Here is a 19,218-nt window from a genome sequence, read left to right as displayed (position 1 = left end):
CACAACAGCTAATAAGTATGGAAAGTCTTAAGATTTTTTTTTTTTTTTTTTTAAAGAAGTCATTTACAAATCTGTATAACTTTAAGGCTACGTTCACACGTAGGAAAAGTGGTGGAATTCTCCGCGGCGGAGAATGCCGCCAGCCTTCCTGTCACAATGACAGTCTATGGGAGGCTTGCGCGCCTCCTCTCTTGGGGCTGAAGAATAAACATGTTCATTCTTCAGCGCAGAGAGAGGAGCCGCAGAATTTCGCCACTTTTGCTTCGTGTAAATGTAGCCTAAGGGATACTGTATTGTAAATTATTTAAAAACACACTGCAGACTGCTAGGGCCATAGAATAAGAAACTATACCATACTCACCCTGCAAGCACCCCAGTACACCCTGACGTCTGGGTTTTCTTACCTACTCAGTCATTTCTATTATAGAGGTGTTTGAGAGAGACGTGGATTAGGGAAGACACATAAAAGTCTTGCCGTCCATAGCAACCACTCCAGCACAGTTTTCCCTTCTCTGCACTTTGGTCGGTTGCTATGGGCAGCTAATAGAGACGAGCGAGCATCAAGTACTCATTACTTCAGTTGAGTATTTTACAGTGCTTGATTGCTCAACTCAAGTAACAAGCCCCATTCAAAACAATAAGAGACTCAAGTAACTAGTTATTCCCTGCTCTGCAGTGCGTCGGGTTCCTGGTTAACTTGATAGTGACAGTCCAAACTCTTTTCTGTTGGTTTTCGAAACGGGAAAAGTATACTTTATGATCTGGTCTTCTATCTGTCTTCACTAACACCACTCAGCCAATCAGCAGCTGAGGCAGGACACTGCTACAGCCGATGATTGGCTGAACAGCAATAGAGAAGACAGATAGAAGGCCGGAGGTAAGTATACCTTTCCTGCCCCCTTTGTGGTGTAACTTGGATGATAGGCTCTTCTGGATTAACAGGAGATCCTCTGCTAATCTGCAAGGTCGGTTCTCCATGGATACAGAGATGTAGTCAGATGATGCATCATGCCCTATCTTCTGATTGCGATTCTGTATCGATGGAGACCCGACCTTCTGGATTAGCAGAGGATCTCACCACTGATCTGGAAGGGCTGATTGTGACAAGAACACTTTAGGTCTATGGAAATCCAGCCTTTCAAGCTTTTCGTTAACGAGCAGCGATCATTACTCGCTTGAGTATCGATTACTTTGGATTAGCCTGATACTCGAGCAAATACTATACTCAGTAAAGCGTGCTCGCTCATCTCTAGTAGGGAAGATAGTTTTTCTTTTACAGAGTTTTCATACACCCGTCCCATTGTCTTCCTCCTAGAGGACTTCTTTCATCACTTTTGTCAAGTGTAGATACATTTTTTAATCTATCAAAACTTTTTTGAAACCAGATTTGCACATTTCATTAACTCTTCAATGATAAATAGGTTTTGACAGTCATTTATCCTCCAGGTGTCACCTATGCTTTTAAAATCCATTTATAGAGGAAGGAAACTGACCTAGTGTGATAAATTATTTCACCCAGGGGACAAGTGCCTTAGTACCAGATTGTAATCCTGATTGCCCACACAGCGTCATGTCATTAATACTAATACTTGGCTCAGTAGCTTAGCTGCTATTTGTTTGTGGTTGAGTACAAGTGACTGCTGTCAGCAAGATATGCTGCCAAAGAGATGTAGTCACAATCATATGAGCTGGGAATTGGTCCGAATCAATAGACTGTTATCAGCGCAGAGAAATAATGCAATTAGCAAATAGTAGCAATGGCTTAGATTTTTCCATTACAAGTTTCACTACCAAAAGTAGCATAATATGAATGTACAGGAGAATAACTTTTGCTTAGGTATTTTATAGGTATTAGAAGTATCCAATCTACTGATATTTCCCAACAGGGCTCAGGGGTGCTGAGAATGAAGATATGTTTCTTACCTTCATCCTTGGCACTGTTTCTGCAATATTAAGAGTTAAATCCATAGCAGATTTGTCATTTTAGTGCACTATTACCATTATTGCACCGATCCACCGATCCATCCCTCTTAATGAATATTAGCAGAGCGGGACAGTATGAACGTTTGGAGTTGTGCTTATCTCTAATGCCCCTCATTTGAAAAAACTTTTAACAGGACATAGAGACATATCAGAAGTTTTTATCAATTGGGCAATCTAAGTGTGTAGACCCTGACTGATCAGAAGAACTAGGCAGAATAAGTACACTATTATTTTGTTCTCTCTTGGCTTTGTGTAATGTGACCTAGGCAGACTTCCAAGTCTATGAGGTCCCCCAGGATTCATAAACAGAAAACAAGTGTCTGAACACTCATATTCTGACCTACAAAAACTTTTGACAATTTTCTAGGAGTGACAAGTATTCTTTGAGCGACATATAAGTAATCACATTTTTGTGGCTTATTGCACAATTTTTGTTACAGTCTGTGCAGGATCTGGGGTCTCCGGCCATTTTCAAAATATCCAGGGGTCACTAACATTTACGCAGGTGGTACCAGTGATGATACATTTGTTACACTGCTGAGAAGAGGGGCTAATACAGCTGTCTTGCTCGTTCTCCAGTGAATTTAGCTTTAAGCGAGACAGAATAGCCTACAGTATACGTAAAACATTAACCTCTTAAGGACAGAGCTAATTTTGATTAGGATCCCCATGTAGTCTATTATTTTCCTCCAAAAGGCATGGACTCCCGATAATAGCCATGGTCCTGTGCTGCAGATAGCAGTCGGGATCGTGGCAGTTCAGAGCGAGGTCGCAGCCCGGTCCCCTCTGAACTCCCAGAGCAGACGCATGACGTACAGTTACATCATGTGTCCTTAAGAGGTTAAAGCTGCAGAAGGGAAGCTAATACAGATGAGCAAACTGTTCAAGCATAAAGTACGGGTTCATGCAAACCAAAATTTAAATGAATTGCACTAAAACAGCTATACGAAAACTTCACTCATCTATACTTAACTTCCATGCTCCCCTGGTGTCCTCCTCTGGTATACAGTGTTCCCCCATAGCCGCCAAAATCCTGTTCAGCCAATGAGTTACTGACAGCAAAGTCACTCTTGTCTCCACAGTGACAGCCCGCTCAGCCGATCACTGGTGCTGTCCCATCTCAGTCAATTAGTGATTGAGGCAGCAGGAGACACCGGAAACCCAGAAGAGGAAACCAGGTGAGCGTGGGCAGGTAAGAAAAGCCATTTTTCTTTCTTTTTTTGTTTGTTTGTTTTTTAATGTGCAACTGTCATCTTTATGACCTTGTTCCCAACTTTGCAAAAATTTTAGTTCAGTACCAAAGTGAACTTTTTGCAAAGTCTGGAACAAATGTCGGTTTGGGAAGTTTGGTTTGCTCATCCCTGGAAATTAAGTAAATTTTTTAATTATAGACTAAGTTGAGACATTTGCTCCTCTATATTAAGTACAATGCAATAGTAAACAACAATTGCATTCAAAGGTGTCCATGGCTCATAATACAATAGAACATGGTAATATGGGCATGTGCATCATCTCTAACACCTCTACTTTGTACGCTCCCTTATATGAATAATCCCTGTTATTTTTTACATCTGTCATTTTAGGATTATTTATAAATTTTACATTTTTTCTACACCAACTATTTTTGTTAAGTTAAACAGTATTTCTCCAGCAATATAACATGAAGCTTGGTATTTCTTTTATTAGCATAAATAATTAGATAATTACATCAATAATTACAAACACCATCATTCACACTGTCTTTGTAATAGCTTTCCCACTGGGTTAAATTGCTTGTTTATGCTGCATTTAACATATCTACTTGTCTTCAAAATGAACCAAGCCAAATGTATATCCTCCATCCCCTGTTAGCACTCTCTCATTTACCTTGGGGATCGACTAACTAATCCTAGGCACTGGAAGAAAGCTGATAAATTAGCCGTCTGTTTTTCATCCATAAGGTAATACAAAAATCCCCTACCATACAATTTATTTATCCACAAAGGGATAAAAGTGAAGAATAAAAAGGAAATAAACTTTTTGTGCAGCTTGGCTTAATACCATATCCGGCTTACAAATAGAAGCCAAATTAATGACAAGAATCACGGTGGCTTTTAATCAGCCTCATTGATTTGCATGTTTACGCAAGAAGCTCGCACATTTACCTTTAATTCCTGAGTCTCATTTTCCATGCTAAACAGCATTCTGTATGGTGGAGGCAGTGGGCCAGAAAGATTGACGCTCACGACCATCTGGTTCAGCTGATCCAAGTCATCAAGAAGGAGGCCTGTACATTCATCATCGCAAACTGTGAAGAGGGCAGCATAGAATATTTATCCCTAATAAACACTGGAGGCAGATGTTCAATATTTCTGTATTACGGCATTTAGAAGTACAAAAACAGGCTGTGAATGTTTATGATGCTAATCCAATAATTAGCTCTAAGTGAGGACGGACAAGCAGGTTTGCTATGGAGAAAACAATGAGAAATAAGAGCAATAAGTTTAATAACTAAAAATTTTAATTATTATTATTATGTTTTTTCTGATAAAGATGCAGGCGTTTAATGTGTACACAAAAGGAGAGCTTCCACCTGGAAAAGGACCAATAAAAATTCTAATTTCCCATGTCACTGGTGTATTTACATAAATGATAAATTGAGCTCATGCAAACTGTATAAATATGCTGTGCCTAAATCAACAGCCGCTATTTGTCAAAATATTAGGTTTGGTAGAGGGAGGGCTGGCGGAAATTATTTCACTACTTTGATTATTTTAATGTATGTGTCCCTGGGATTTTCAATAATTACTTGACATTTATTCTGTCATTTTAATGTATACTGCAGAGTCTACTTAACTTGAAATTATGTGTAATGGTTCATTTAGAGTAAAATATTGTCTGTAGGTAAAATTGCTTCTGTCTCGAAAAAAAGGTGCAGACACCAGCACTACTACCTCTATGTGGTTGGGACTCAATACTGGATGGGGGGGAGGATTCCACTGCACAATCATACATGGTGCTCATGCAGTGTCCCAGAACATGCAGACTACTACTCCTATTATGGCCATTTCTCTTGCTGTGTCAATGCCTGTTCTGGTAAGTGTTTGCACTGCAACTGCTGCTGGTTTTCCCCTAGTATTCTCTAGTAATGTGCATTCTCATGTGTATTCTCATGTATTCCTGTGTATTATTGCATTGTACAGTGGTATGCAAGGCTGTTGATCACGTGACCTGTAACCATGGTTCCTCCAATGGCCGACTAGCTCTGGCCAGGAACAACCATGTGACCTCCCACTTCCTGCTGACAAGTCAGTTCAGCCCCTGCTTTCAAGCAAGGAGGTTGTGTTGTTTTGTCCTCTCCCTCAGAAGAGTGACTGAGTCTGCTGCTGTATTCAAGTCTTCGGCTGTATCTGCCTGCTCAAGTGTCCGGAGTCTTCTCTCTCATCTGGGTGTCATTCCGTTATCTCTCCTCATCGCTGCAAGGATTCACAGCAAGTATTATTCTCAAGCTAATCCACCCAGCAACGCTATTTCTCTCATACTCCTACTCCCATCATCCGGCACGTATTCTCACAGCCTATGCAGCACCACTCCTGCTTTATTTGTCAAAGCCTGCTATATACCCGGTTGCATCCGGACAGAACTGTTGCTACTAGTTACCTCATCTATAATAAAACCGCTGTTACTGAACCCTGGCATTGGTGTCCACTAACTGGTGCCCTGACTAGGTGCAGCGAAGAATCGCATGCCTATCATCACCCGCAGACTCCACAGACCGGCAATACAGCTGTGCCGCCCTCAGGCCTATACCGTGACAAGTATAACCCCTGCAGCTGCCCCGGTCATTGCCCGCTCATAACACCAGCACTGCGGAAGTGGCCCCCAGGGGCCAGGGCATCGCACTCACTTGCTGAAATTGTAGATATACAGTCTCTAAATCATCAGCATAAAGAAAAATGCAAAGGCACTCACCGATCCGTGCTTGTACTTTAATGTTTCATCTTGTAAAACATAGATTAGCAGCCAGCGGGGATGCCGAACACCCTCGCTGAGGGTGTTCGGCGTCCCCGCTGGCTGCTAATCTATGTTTTACAAGATGAAACAAAGTACAAGCACGGATCGGTGAGTGCCCTTGCATTTTTCTTCATGCTAATAAAAACTAGATAGGAAGGTAGGTATTGGTAGCGTACCACTACTTTCCTCTATCTACAAGGCACAGACAATTTTACATTTCAATAACAGGTGGACAAATGATTGTCTGGCCATCAGTTATCTCTCCTGTCTGGTCCTAGTACACAAGAATGTAAGGCACGGCTGAGCATGTTTTCTATAGGAAGGGTTAACCCACAGCCAGGGAGCTGCTGTTTATCTGTTCCAGAAAAAAGGGGGCGGGCAGTATTTTCCCATCATGCTGGTCTAGCAATACTATTGGAGGGTTTAAAAATATATATTATACATTATTATGCATAAATTATTTATTGTATCGTCAGTAACACATCAAACGCATGCATGATCACACAGCAGGTTACACTTACACATCATCGGTACTTTACCCTCATCTTAGGTAATGCTGCTTGGTAGGAATCATGTACAATGCCAAGCTTGGGAATGGCACTCCAGTAAGGACTTCAAAATGTTTAAATATTAGTCAGTAATGAAACACTGCTATTTGTACAGCAAGGACACAGCAAGACTGGTGCAGCAATATTATCCATTATGGTAATGGATCCAGAACTATAGCTAACCATCCCCTTGAAGACGCAAGAAATGTATTGACTTTTATACTGAGACTTAGACCTCCTTCACACGACTGTGAAATTTACTCGGATTTCTTATCATAGAGTTCTATTGGGCACAGATATCCTTCAGGATTCTATGCTGTAAAGTAGCTTTGGAAAATATAGGACATGGGGGCATCCAGAATTCTGGATAACTCTTAATGCACAACCATAATCTGTCAGGAATTCTGGAGGCATTGCAAGGCGAACAGGCCAGCGACAGTTCCAGGGCAAGTGCTGCCGGGTGCTGCGCTAGCCCTTTAACCATGGGAGCACATACAATTAAAAGTGACGCTGTGATTGACTGGACCGGGAGCCATTGGCTCCTGACCCTGTCAATCACTCTTGTGGTCTGAGGCAGCATTATGCCTACAACCACAAGAGGCCGCTACCTCCTCCCCAAGCAATCCTCCGCACGAGTAACTTGTGCACATGCACTGCCAGAAGATTGAAGGAGAAGCTGGAGGAGGACACTACTGCAGCATACAGCATGATTTTTCAGAAGCCCCTGAAGCTGGGCTTTCCCATTAGTATTTCTTGATCATTAAAAAACCACGGACCTGTAAAGATGGCCTTATGCTTCTCAGTTCTTTGCAACATGTTCCACGTTCATCTACACTAGCCATGACTACGGAATATAGACTGCTACTAGGATTTAACAGCTTTCCTTGCTCTCTGTATTAGCTTTTCTGGACAGAAATGTAATATTACTGTATTTTCTTAAAAAGAATAAATCCATGTTTGCTTTTTTTCCCCTAATACTTCCAAAGAGGATTATGGTCTTAGTATAGATGGTATTCAGCCTGAAGTCATTCTTTTTAGCACAACCGTGACAGAAAACTAACGAAACTTCACTGAAAATACACCCCAATATATATAAGCGGCTGATCAATATAGATTATAGGACTTTTATATACAGAGGATACCTTCATTTATATACATTTTAATAAAAAGTGAAGTGCTAACATAATCTTAAAAATGGATGCAGCCCAAGGGAGTCCTGAAAAACATGGATACAGCTATAAGCCATAGGCTGCATGCATTATTTCCTGGACTCCCCAGGGCTGCATCCAACTGGTAATCAACTGCCGAACAATAGGACTCGAGCATGCTCCTCGTCTCTAACAGAGCATTGCAATGCCACTCATTCTCTTACCTTTGTACAATGCATAAAGGTTTTCCCTACTTTCATAAGTAAAACGTGACATACCCATAGATATAATTGTCATATAAAGAGTTGTAAAACATGTTAGTATACGTACATGCACACACGGGACCCTCCCGAACATGCCGGTCAGTGCAGCCACCACACTTCAGCCCTGTAGCTTCAGGTTTACACGTGCATTGTCCAGTGCTTGGATGACAGATCTGGGACAATGATCCGTAAGGGTTACACTTACATTCCTGACAGGAACCTCCGGGAATGCTTGGATTACCAGTAAAACCAGATGCACACCTGAAAAGAATGCATCATTTAGTGTTATATTAAAACATCTATCTATCTATCTATCTATCTATCTATCTATCTATCTATCTATCATTTATTGCCAAAAATTAATTATGAATATTCACTAAACTTTACAAAACTTTAAAAACACTATTACCTATGCAGGGTCATGGGCTGGATCCAATTTAGGAGAAAAGAGGACCTCTATTACCCTGCCACTACCGCTAAGTGCAAAGAGTTATGCTGGGTTTACACGGAGCGTTTATCGGGCGAATTTTCGCGATAACGATCAAATTCGAACAATAATCGTACGTGTAAACGTGTGATCTTTTAACAGGTTCTTAAATCGTCGTTCGTCGTTCGCAAAAAATTCGCCGATCGTTCCGTGTAAACAGTCGTTCACTGATTTTCCCTATGTGTGAGATAGGCTTAAGCGATCGCAAAACGATCGCAAAACGAATTTTCTGTACGATATATCGTACAGTCTAAACGCAGATCGTTATAAAAAAAAAATCGTTACTTTAAAATCGTTAATCGTACGATCGGGCGAATTATCGCTCCGTGTAAACCCAGCATAATGGTGCGTTCACACAGGCAGATTTATCTGACAGATTTTGGAAGCCAAAACCAGGAATGGATGTGAAAAGAGGAGAAATCTCAGTCTCTCCTTTATGACCTGTTCCCTGTTTATAGTCTGTCTCTGGCTTTGGCTTAAAAAATCTGTCAGATAAATCTGCCTGTGTAAACGCACCATTACGAAAAACAATTTATACTTCAGTAGCATATCTGTTGCCTTGCACACTCAGGCCCTCATTCACATGTTCCAATTGTGGACACTATTGTGGACCCATTTATTTGAACATCCGTATGTGTTACAGGCCTGTGATCCGTGTAGAAAACAAACAAAAAACTGGCAGTGCTTAGTATTGACACGTATGGACATACTTCAATAAATAGATTTGTGCATTGCGTTCAACTTGCGGGAGTATTTCCATAGTGCTGTCTGTAGCTGTGGACAGTCTATGGAATGTGTCCTAGAGGTCTTACTGTACTGTATTATAATATATAATTACATATATATTATTTGTGTACGATACAGGGACAGTACTTTGGATCTGTGTCAGGATAAGCAATACTTTTAGGCACTGTATTGTACTACTGTTGGGCACTGACAAGCAGTCTTACACATTGTTTGCCTAGGGATCTTCATAGACTTTGATTCACTGCATTCAATAACTACTGTATACTGTACTGTATCTACAAAGAAACTTTTTAATATATTTAGAACCTAACAAAATGGATTGGTGACCCCCTTTTTGGGTGTAGGTCTTGGAAGGGTGGTAGGACCCCCATCTTTTAGGCTACAGTCACACATTCAGTCGTTTTTCAGCACAGTATATGATGTCTGCAATCATCCACAAGCTTTGTCTGCAATCCACAAAAAAAAAAATTGTCTGCAATGTATCTGTATTGCATCCGTACAGGGAAGGTGACAGTAAAATAAGTGGGAACGGTTTAAAATAATTACTCGTCTATAGTTTTTTTTACAGACGTTATGGACAGATTACAGACAGTACAGACGTTTCATCCGTAAAAATTACGTCTGCTCAAAATTTTCCGACACTCCAACAGACTTCTATAGGGTAATCTGCGTCGCAGTTATGCTCCATACAAGAACTTGTGTGGATTGTGGATCTGTGTGAACAGCCCAACTGAAATCAATGGGTCCTAAAACTACGGAATATGTGAATCTAGCCTAAGACATATCAGGCATATCCTGTAGGTGTAAAATAAATGCCTTAGGTAGGAATACCTCTTTTAATATCTTACACTCAGGACGTTATATCCTGGGGTTAAAGCTTTCACTTGACATGACTGTGAATGATTATACTGTGCAAGAAATAATATGTAACACAATATTTCTACTCTCTTTTCAGAGAGTTCTTATATACAGGACACATGAATAATTCATAGTTAGACAAGAAATCTTCAAGGGGGTTAAATGTGTAGTGTTGTGCACTGAGCCATGCCTCACATCTCCACTTAGCATTATTGTCTTTAATTGTTTCCCTGCTTACCTTTCACAGTACTGGCCTTCGTATCCCCGAGGACAAGCTGTACATCTGTAATCATTAGTTCCTTGTATGATGCATGTTGGGCTGAAACTGGAAAACAAGTTACAGCATTTATTGATGACATGTGAAACAGAGCAGAGCACAATATAATGCATTAATAGAAGAGATACCTTATTAGGTGCAAATGCACAGGAAACAAGATGACATCCTGAAATCTATCAAGTCACTGAAAGCAAGACTGAAATTGCTTCTCTTCGGCTATCTTTGTGACTACACAGAATAAGTTAGGATCTTTAAAAACCTATGTCAACAATCAGCTCAGTAATCAGTATAACATTTATAGCAATAATGCACAAACACTAGCTTTTACCATAGGAGCATTGACCCTGCTGTTCTATTCGGTTCTACTATACACATACTGTATAATGTTCCGGTCATTTTTGACTGGGCCTATTAAAGTCTGGATTTTTAACTAATTTAAAGGGAACCTGTCACCCCCTGTGCCGGGGTGAAGGCCGCCTGACCCCCCGCTAGAGCCCCGGATACTTACCCCATCTTTAAATCAAAAACTTAATTTTTATTTTTTTGTGTCAAAAAATGTTATATTTCCTTATTGCATTATTCATGCATATTGCACATTTGTAAAAAAAAAAATTTGGGTCTATTTCACGCCATAACACAAATGCATTGTACGCCGACAAATTTAGAAAAACAACCATTGGCCACCGATTAGTTTTGCGTTTACAGGCGTAAGTGCCTATGAGTTGATCTAGAGTATGAACTGCCCCTTTTGTGGCATTGTAATGTAAAATCATGTCTGGCTTTCTGTCGTCTAGGTTATTGATTGCATTATCATGGTGCATTGTGCTCATCACATTTGTGTTTTTTGGGAACATAAGAAACTACTGTTATGAAATAAAACGTAGAACTATAGATGTCTCTCTTACTGAGGATACCTTGCAGCAGTTCTGGCTTATTTTTTTCTAACGGTACCCAGCATGGTCATTTTATTTTCAGCAACATCTGCCCCAGTTGGTGTGATGTGAAAAAATTGTCACATGTAACATTTCATCCTTTGAGCTCATGTGTCAAATCCAAAACTACTCACATACCTTGATTTTTTTCAGCTCTTCCTCCAGGGTTTTTTTCCTATATATACCTGAGCGCTTAAAGTGTATGAACTTTTGCTGTCGCACAGAGTCCATATTTTGATGGCATAGTTTGCAGGCTTACTTAGTCATTTTTGACCTAACAGTACAAGTGTAAAAAAAAACGTGGAGCAAAAAGTAAACAAAAAATAAATAAATAAAAAAAAAAACTGCTATTAGTAAGAACTGTTCAAATGAGGAAAAGTCAGTGAACCACAATAGTGATGAGCAAGCATGCTCGTCCGAGCTTGGTACTCGTTCAAGCATTAAGGTACTCGATTGTACTCGTTACTCGGACGAGCATCTCGCAAAGATTTGGGTTCGAGTTCGATAAAACAGCTAAAAAATTGTTGGTTTAGCTGGTTTAATAATAATAAAGTTTCAGCTCCCTGGGAAAGCAGGGAGTCAGTAATACAGAGATCGGCATAACTGGGGTTAGCGATCCTCTGCAGTAATGCAGATCCCTGTATTGGTTAATAATATATTTAATTAATAAAACACATTTTTGTTCTAATGAAGTTATTTCCCTTGTTCAATAATTTAATTCTAACGAATCCATACTTAGACAATTAAATATACTGTTAAAATAAATATATATATTAATACAGTGTATATATATATATATATATATATATATATATATATATATATATGTATATTTATATATATATTTATTTATTTACAGTATATTTAATTGCACAAGTATGGATTCATTAGAATTAAATTATTGAACAAGGGAAATAACTTTATTAGAACAAAAATGTGTTTTATTAATTAAATATTAATTATTACAGGAAGCTCTATTAAAGCCGGCAAATTCCTATTGCCGACAATAGAGCTGATTGTAATAATCAATACATAACTTTAATTAAAACATCAAATGTTTCTTCTAATTATGTTATCACAATAGCATTAGAAGAAACATTTTGGTTTATATGTGCGCTCAGGGGATCGGCTGAGCGCACATATAAAGAGACGGTCCGCAGCACAGTGACTTCGAAGAGGTCGCATCGGGACATCGGAGGGTGAGTATAAAGCTCTCCCCACCCCCTCCGCTGTACTGCACCCATCTTACCAAGGAAGGGGGGGTCACTTAACCCCTCCCTTGCTGGTATGGGTGCAGTCTGACATCAGTCTGGTCCCCAAGGGGTTAAGGGGGATGAAAGCATCCTCCCTTAACCCCTTGGGGGCCAGACTGTAAGCAGCGATCTGTAAAGATGCTGCATACTGTAAGGAGCACAACACCGCTCACAATGATGGGTGTTGTGCTCCTGTTTGTGTGTTTTTTGTGTGTTTCTCCCTTTTTGTTTTTCAGATATCGGTATCCTGTGGATTACGTCAGATTCAATGGACTACGTCGATGACCAGCGGTTGTTTAGATTCTTTTTTTAAAATAAAATGGTCAATGAAAATAGGGGGAACCCTATGCGTTTTTTTTTTAAATAAACAAATAATAAAAAAAAAATGCATAGTGTTCCCCCTATTTTCATAACCAGCCAGGTTAAAACCAAGCAACAGCAGCCTAGTAACATCAGGGTGGGAAGAACCATTGGTTTAGGCCCTCCCCAGCCTAAATATTACCAGCCTGCTGCCGCCCCAGTCCAGGAGCGCCAATTTTGATGCTCCGGGACCACTGGCACCCGGCTCTTCCCAGTACCCCTGGTGGCATTGGGTACTGGGGTAATAATGGGGGGTTAGTGTTAGCCATTTTATACCGGCTAACACTAGACCCCGACTTAGTAATGGATTCAGTCTATTAGACGGCTTCCACTACTAAGTCTATAAAGTTAAGGAATAAAGACAAGACACAAGTGAAAAACATTTTTTATTCAAATAAAAACACCCCCGCACCCCTCATTGACCATTTTATTTAAAAAAAAGAATCCAAACAATCGCTGGTCATCGACGTAGTTCATCGAATAATAAGTATTAATTATTACAATGAGCTCTATTGTCGGCAATAGGAATTTGCCGGCTTTAATAGAGCTTCCTGTAATAATTAATATTTAATTAATAAAACACATTTTTGTTCTAATAAAGTTATTTCCCTTGTTCAATAATTTAATTCTAACGAATCCATACTTGTGCAATTAAATATACTGTAAATAAATATATATATATATATATACATTTATTTATATATATATTTATTTTAACAGTATATTTAATTGCACAAGTATGGATTCGTTAGAATTAAATTATTGAACAAGGGAAATAACTTTATTAGAACGAAAATGTGTTTTATTAATTAAATATATTAACCAATACAGGGATCGGCATTACTGCAGAGGATCGCTAACACCAGTAATGCCGATTCCTGTATTACTGCTGTTTCCTGTCCATTTCCGTGGTGTTTCCATCATTTTTTTCTGAGGTTGACAGGTTTTCACACGACCTTCCCTCTACCGAACTTGAGTCCCCTGCAAAAATGCTTGAGTCTCCCATTGACTTTAATGGGGTTCGTTACTCGAAACGAGCACTCGAGTATCGGGAAATACTCGTCTCGAGTAACGAGCACTCGAGCATTTTAGTACTCGCTCATCACTAAACCACAAGTTTCAGAACCGCATAATGAATATTTAAAAAAATTTCAAATTTCAAATTCGGTCATTTTTGACCGAACAGAACAGCAGGGCACAAGGGACACAAGGAAAGGTGATTAAAACTTTGCGGGCACAAGGAAAGGTGACTATAAATTATTTTTTATGTTCCACCATCCCCAGCCTGAAATAATTATTTGCCCCACACTGGACTTCTCCTTTAACCCTAGAAAACATCTATAAAAAAAAAGAATTTCTTATCATATTGCGCTCAACATCCTGTCAACATATGCAGACCCCATTTACTTCTATGGCCACAACATAGTCAGCGAGTGACTAGGTTTGAGTAATCTTATGTACAGTCATACCTTGGTTTAAGAGTAAGTTGGATTGAGAGCGTTTTGCAAGAAGAGCTCACAGTTTTTCAAAATTGTGACTTGGTTTAAGAGCATTGCTTTAGTTAAAGATCTCCCTGTACTGGGTGGGAGGGGGTGAAAGAGGGGCATGGTCTGCATAGCAGGGTCTACACTGTACTCTGACCCAGGAAGTCTCCCTCACCTTCCTAATCATAATAGATCCACTTTAGGCTCCGGCTTGCATCAGGGAACAGGACTGTGGAGGTAATCTGTACATAGCTGTAACCCCTCTCTCCCCGGACAGAGAGTGCTGCTATACTGTGCTCACATCTGCCCTGCCTTTTCCTTTATGCTCCCTGCAGTCTCTTTCAGTCCTTGTGTTTCCCATTCTCTCTATTCCTGCTATAATGTGCCTGCACTTACACTCAGCTATACACACTGCTGCTATTATCTGTCTGCACTTACACTCAGCTATACACACTGCTGCTATTATCTGTCTGCACTCATTCACACTGCAGTATAGAAAAGTTTTATGTCACTTTCCCCCTGCACAGGTCTATACTTCTCACTTTCTGATTGGTTCTTGCTGAACACACACCCCTTCCCAATGCCTGTCATGTGACAAAACAGATCTCTGACAGCAGCTCTGCTCCTTTTTTCTAGCCTGTTCTACTACACTACTGCATTATAGGGATCTGCAGTTTATGCACTTATTATACATTATACTCCACATGCTGATTGCTATACTGTACAGTAATTTTTTATTTCACATATTCAGCTGTTTCTCATTGTTTCATCTGTTCTAAATGTTATTCAAATTTTTTAAAAATATCTATTTTTGAAGTGTGGAACCAATTGTCTGCATATCAATGATTTCTTATGGGAAAATTTACTTTGGTTTAAGAGTGTATTTGGATTACAAGCACAGTCCCGGAACAAATTATGCTCATAATCCAAGGCACCACTGTATTTCTTTTTATGTAGACACGTTTTCTAAGCTTTTGAGTCTGAGTAAAAACTCATATGAGTGGGAGATTAGCTGAGCGTAGTTACTTGCTGCCACACCCACTGGCTGTCATCCTGCTGCAAGTATGTGAAACTCAGCAGGGTTAACCTCTGCAGCCCGGGAGCATACATTACCTGCTCCAGGCTCCTGCTTGCTTTGGGGCCTCCTGGCATCTCCCGGTGGTCAGCTAATCAGTGTTCTGCGACTGGGCAAGGGTGTTAACGGTGCTGAGTTTTACATACTCGCAGCGGAATGACATTGAAATGTATGGGCAAGCATCCGCTGTGGATTTCGCAGCAAATTTGCATCGAGAAATCCGCTGCGGATACGCTGTGTGTAATGGCCCCCCTTAGAATTTTTTTTTTTTTTTAAATAGCAAATAGTCAGAATTTTTTAAAATGGACAGGGACAATTGCAATATGTGTTTCATGGTCTTCTTGAGCATTTTCTCAGTAGCTGGTTTGTGATATGCAGTCTACCTGTTATAATGTACAGCAAAGCTGTATATGTATATGGCGCTTCAGCTACCTCAAACAGTACCAGTGGGGGGCTAAGTGCAGGCCCCATTAGACTTATGTACCAGTCCAGGGCCCCTGCTGCAGCTATAGTGCTTTTTCTATATTAAAACATAAAAAATCCATTTTGCTCCAGGGGGCATGGAGTGGGAGATCAGGGAGCTGTAATGCTAATCTTGTCATAGCCATTGCAATGATTAGTAAAACGAAATCTATATAATGAAAAGTTAAGAAAGGATTAATTTTTACCTTTGTTGGTGAATATTATAGGCAGATACTAAAGAAAGAGCAAGGGGTTAACACACAGCTTTTATCACCTCTGCTCCTGTCAGTGCAGCATCTTAATTTATGATTTTACTTTTCTGGCTTCTAACCTGTGTGGCACCGCTGCCCCTGTCAGTGCTGCTGCACACACTTCCAGGTACTGCTGAGCACTGGAGCTGAATTTTAGCAGGTCAGGCATGAACAGTCAACATTATCGTAGTGAGGAGGTGCTGCTGAGCCTCCCCCCCAATTTATGGGCATTGTCACAGTTGCAACGGCTGTGACCCCTATAACTAAGTCACTGTATTTGGGTGATAGCGTTTAATACACTTTACACTATACTCTTAACAACTTCTTTTAAAGAGGTTTTGGTTTACACAAAAACTATTTTCTTAACTTTTTCTTACTTTCTGTTGATTACTACAAATACTACATGATAACAATTACAATAGCTAGTCTTCTTTTCCAACGAGTAAAATGCATAAAACGTGTGTTTTCTTAATTTTATGTTGCTATTTTGTCTTGCATTGAAGAACATTCTGAGAGCTCTGTCTATTGTTATGTAAATCCTCAGAGATTGTCAGTACATTTATACAATCTGTATCTGTATTGATAGGTATGGCCTTCTACTTTTTTATTTGTCGCTGTTTCACAGATCTACTTATTCTGCTCCAAATATCTACTATTTACAACAATAGACTTGCTATACAAAGAGCATTGAAAGGAGTTTTAGTAGCAGATTTCTATACAAATCTTCCCCTGTACTGTTAGAATAAATCCAAGGTTTCACTTAATAAATGCATTTTATATATATATATATATATATATATATATATATATATATATATATATATAGCACTCCAAGGTCAATAAAGTGGTCGTGCCAACAATGGGCCCCTCTGGGACCAAGAGACTGACAGATGTACTCCAATCAGTGGGGGGGGGGGGCATATATAATAGGGAATGCATGAGGGGGGGCATCTACTATAGTGGACTACCCAGTGAGGCTATCTATAAGGAAGGGCTACAGAGAGGAGGGCCATATACTATAGGAGATGCGCAGAGGGTGTCATCTACTATAGGGGGACTACAAAGAGAGGGGGGCATATACTATAAGGGGGTCACATAGAGTCAGCCTACCCACTAAATGAGGGTGTAAAGGGGCCAATACAGATGTGCAGTTTGTAGAGAGATGAGGATGGTGCAAGAGTGAGGAGCCTAATATGTCTGTCTGGCAGAGTCTGTGGATTTTTATAATGGCCCAGGGCAGATGGAGGAAAAGATGAAAAGGGAAGAACTCCAATCAGAGAAGATGTTTCCTGTGAGTCACCTGATATAACTGCACTGTAATGTATATGGAGTACAGAACCTGTGTAGAGCTGCGTCCACCTCCATATGACTGGATGAGGTGATAGTGATCTGTGTACAGTGGATGTTATTCAGTAGCAGCGGGGGTGTTAGTCAGTATGTTGTGGTGTTTGTCAGTATGTGGTGGTATTAGTCAGTATGTGGTGGTGTTAGTCAGTAGCAGTGGTGGTGTTAGTTAGTATGTGGTGGTGTTAGTCAGTATGTGGGGGTATTACTCAGTATGTGGTGGTAATATTTGTTACTTTTATCTAGTACTGTGTTTTATTGGTCTCAGTATACTTGATTTGGTCAGCAACAATATGGTGCTGATGGTAGTGGTTGTGGTTTGGCAGTAATTTTTCACCCCTTTCCCCCTGGCTAGTGTATAAGGGTCCTTAATAGTTAACACCTCCCTCCTCCCCCTGCCCTCTAAAATAAGCACAACATTCTTTAGAAGTGTACCTACCAGTGGGTTTTCTAAATCAGACATCTAATTTGATGGGAACTGTTAAACTCTTTTTCAAGCTATGAAATATTCTCTTCAATCTATATTGCTAAGCTGGCAATGTGGTCTATCTAAAGATTGATAAATTGCTGCCACAAGTGATTTTAATTTAGACCTAAAAACATCCATCAGGCTGGCTGCAGAAAAAAGTTGTCTGTGAAAGAAAACCAGTCTGTGCCTCCCATCCTTACCTCTGTACTGGTACAGTCAGCGCCGCGCATTTACTCACATCCAAATGAAATCAATAGAGCCTGAATGGGTAATAAAATTACTACTTTGCAAAAATGTAAACAAATTGATCTACAACTCTCAAACTCATTATCCAACACATTTTGAACTCCGCAAAAAAATAGATCCAAAGCTTATAACCATATTTGAAGTGCTGAGTGCACAGGAACAAAACACTTTTGAAACTGATAGCTTGAATATAATTTGCTTAGGGAAAAGTTTACTACGGAAAATAAATAAGATTATGTTTGTGTACTGTAAAGATTATGCCGTTCTTCTGATTAAGTGACTGCTTATGTATTCTGTGCAGTCTTTACTTTATATGATTATGGTTTCCACTTTATAGCATTTTGGAAACAAACAAAAAATCTGATGCCTTTCATTGTTTAAAATATATTCCAGTTATAATGACCTATTTGAATTGTAGTCAAAATGGAGGTTTGAAATGTAATTGCTTTTTTATAAATGTATTGCTATATCAAATATATTGAATTTTGATAGGATTTTGTTAATGCTAAATTATACTATTAAGGGCATATTAAATGGATTTGCTGTAAGTGTAAGGCTTTACACATACTTTTGTTAATGTTTTTTGCTGTAGAGGGGGGAAAAAACACAAAAAGTATACTTTTTTTGTCTTTCATTATGCAGTTTTTTGTGTGGCATTTATTCCCCAAAATATTGTGTATTAGTACATGTGTTCTATGGCTTGCTTTCACTGGTTTGCTTGCTTTATTTTGAATCCAAATAACGGCCATTATTTCATAATGTCAGCCATTATTTTTACATTCACGGTCATCGTTGTAAGATAATAGCCATTATTTGGAATCAAAATGATGGCTGCCAAATGGCCAAAAAAAGTTGATGCGGGAACACAGCCTGGGTTTTCATATTAGAACATTCAGAGACAAGCTCAACTCTTATTGACAGCAAATTAAATGGATGGCAATGTAATACATGTTGAGTCATTAAGGATGAGATCAGCTTTCTTTGTTACTCTCTACTATACTATAATGCCCATGTCCTCTACTAGTGCATATGGAAAAG

General features: G+C 39.6%; 1 protein-coding gene across 5 annotated transcripts in view; it reads right to left on the bottom strand.

Moving 5' to 3' along the window:
• LAMA2 (laminin subunit alpha 2) overlaps positions 1-19,218 on the bottom strand; it is a 524,271-nt gene that overhangs the window by 153,727 nt on the left and 351,326 nt on the right. For 4 of the 5 annotated variants that reach the window (XM_069974947.1, XM_069974948.1, XM_069974951.1 and 1 more), the window contains 3 exons: positions 10,266-10,352; positions 8,003-8,196; positions 4,128-4,270 (listed from right to left, as the gene is read on the bottom strand). In XM_069974947.1, coding sequence (XP_069831048.1) covers positions 4,128-4,270; positions 8,003-8,196; positions 10,266-10,352 — 424 coding nt within the window. The remainder of the gene's footprint in view (positions 1-4,127; positions 4,271-8,002; positions 8,197-10,265; positions 10,353-19,218) is intronic. The other variant, XM_069974950.1, reaches the window with a different exon arrangement.

Source organism: Dendropsophus ebraccatus, chromosome 6 (genome assembly GCF_027789765.1).
Source record: "Dendropsophus ebraccatus isolate aDenEbr1 chromosome 6, aDenEbr1.pat, whole genome shotgun sequence".
Classification (NCBI taxonomy): domain Eukaryota; kingdom Metazoa; phylum Chordata; class Amphibia; order Anura; family Hylidae; genus Dendropsophus; species Dendropsophus ebraccatus.
Note: the sequence above shows the minus strand (reverse complement) of the source record. Positions and strands in the feature narration are given on the sequence as shown.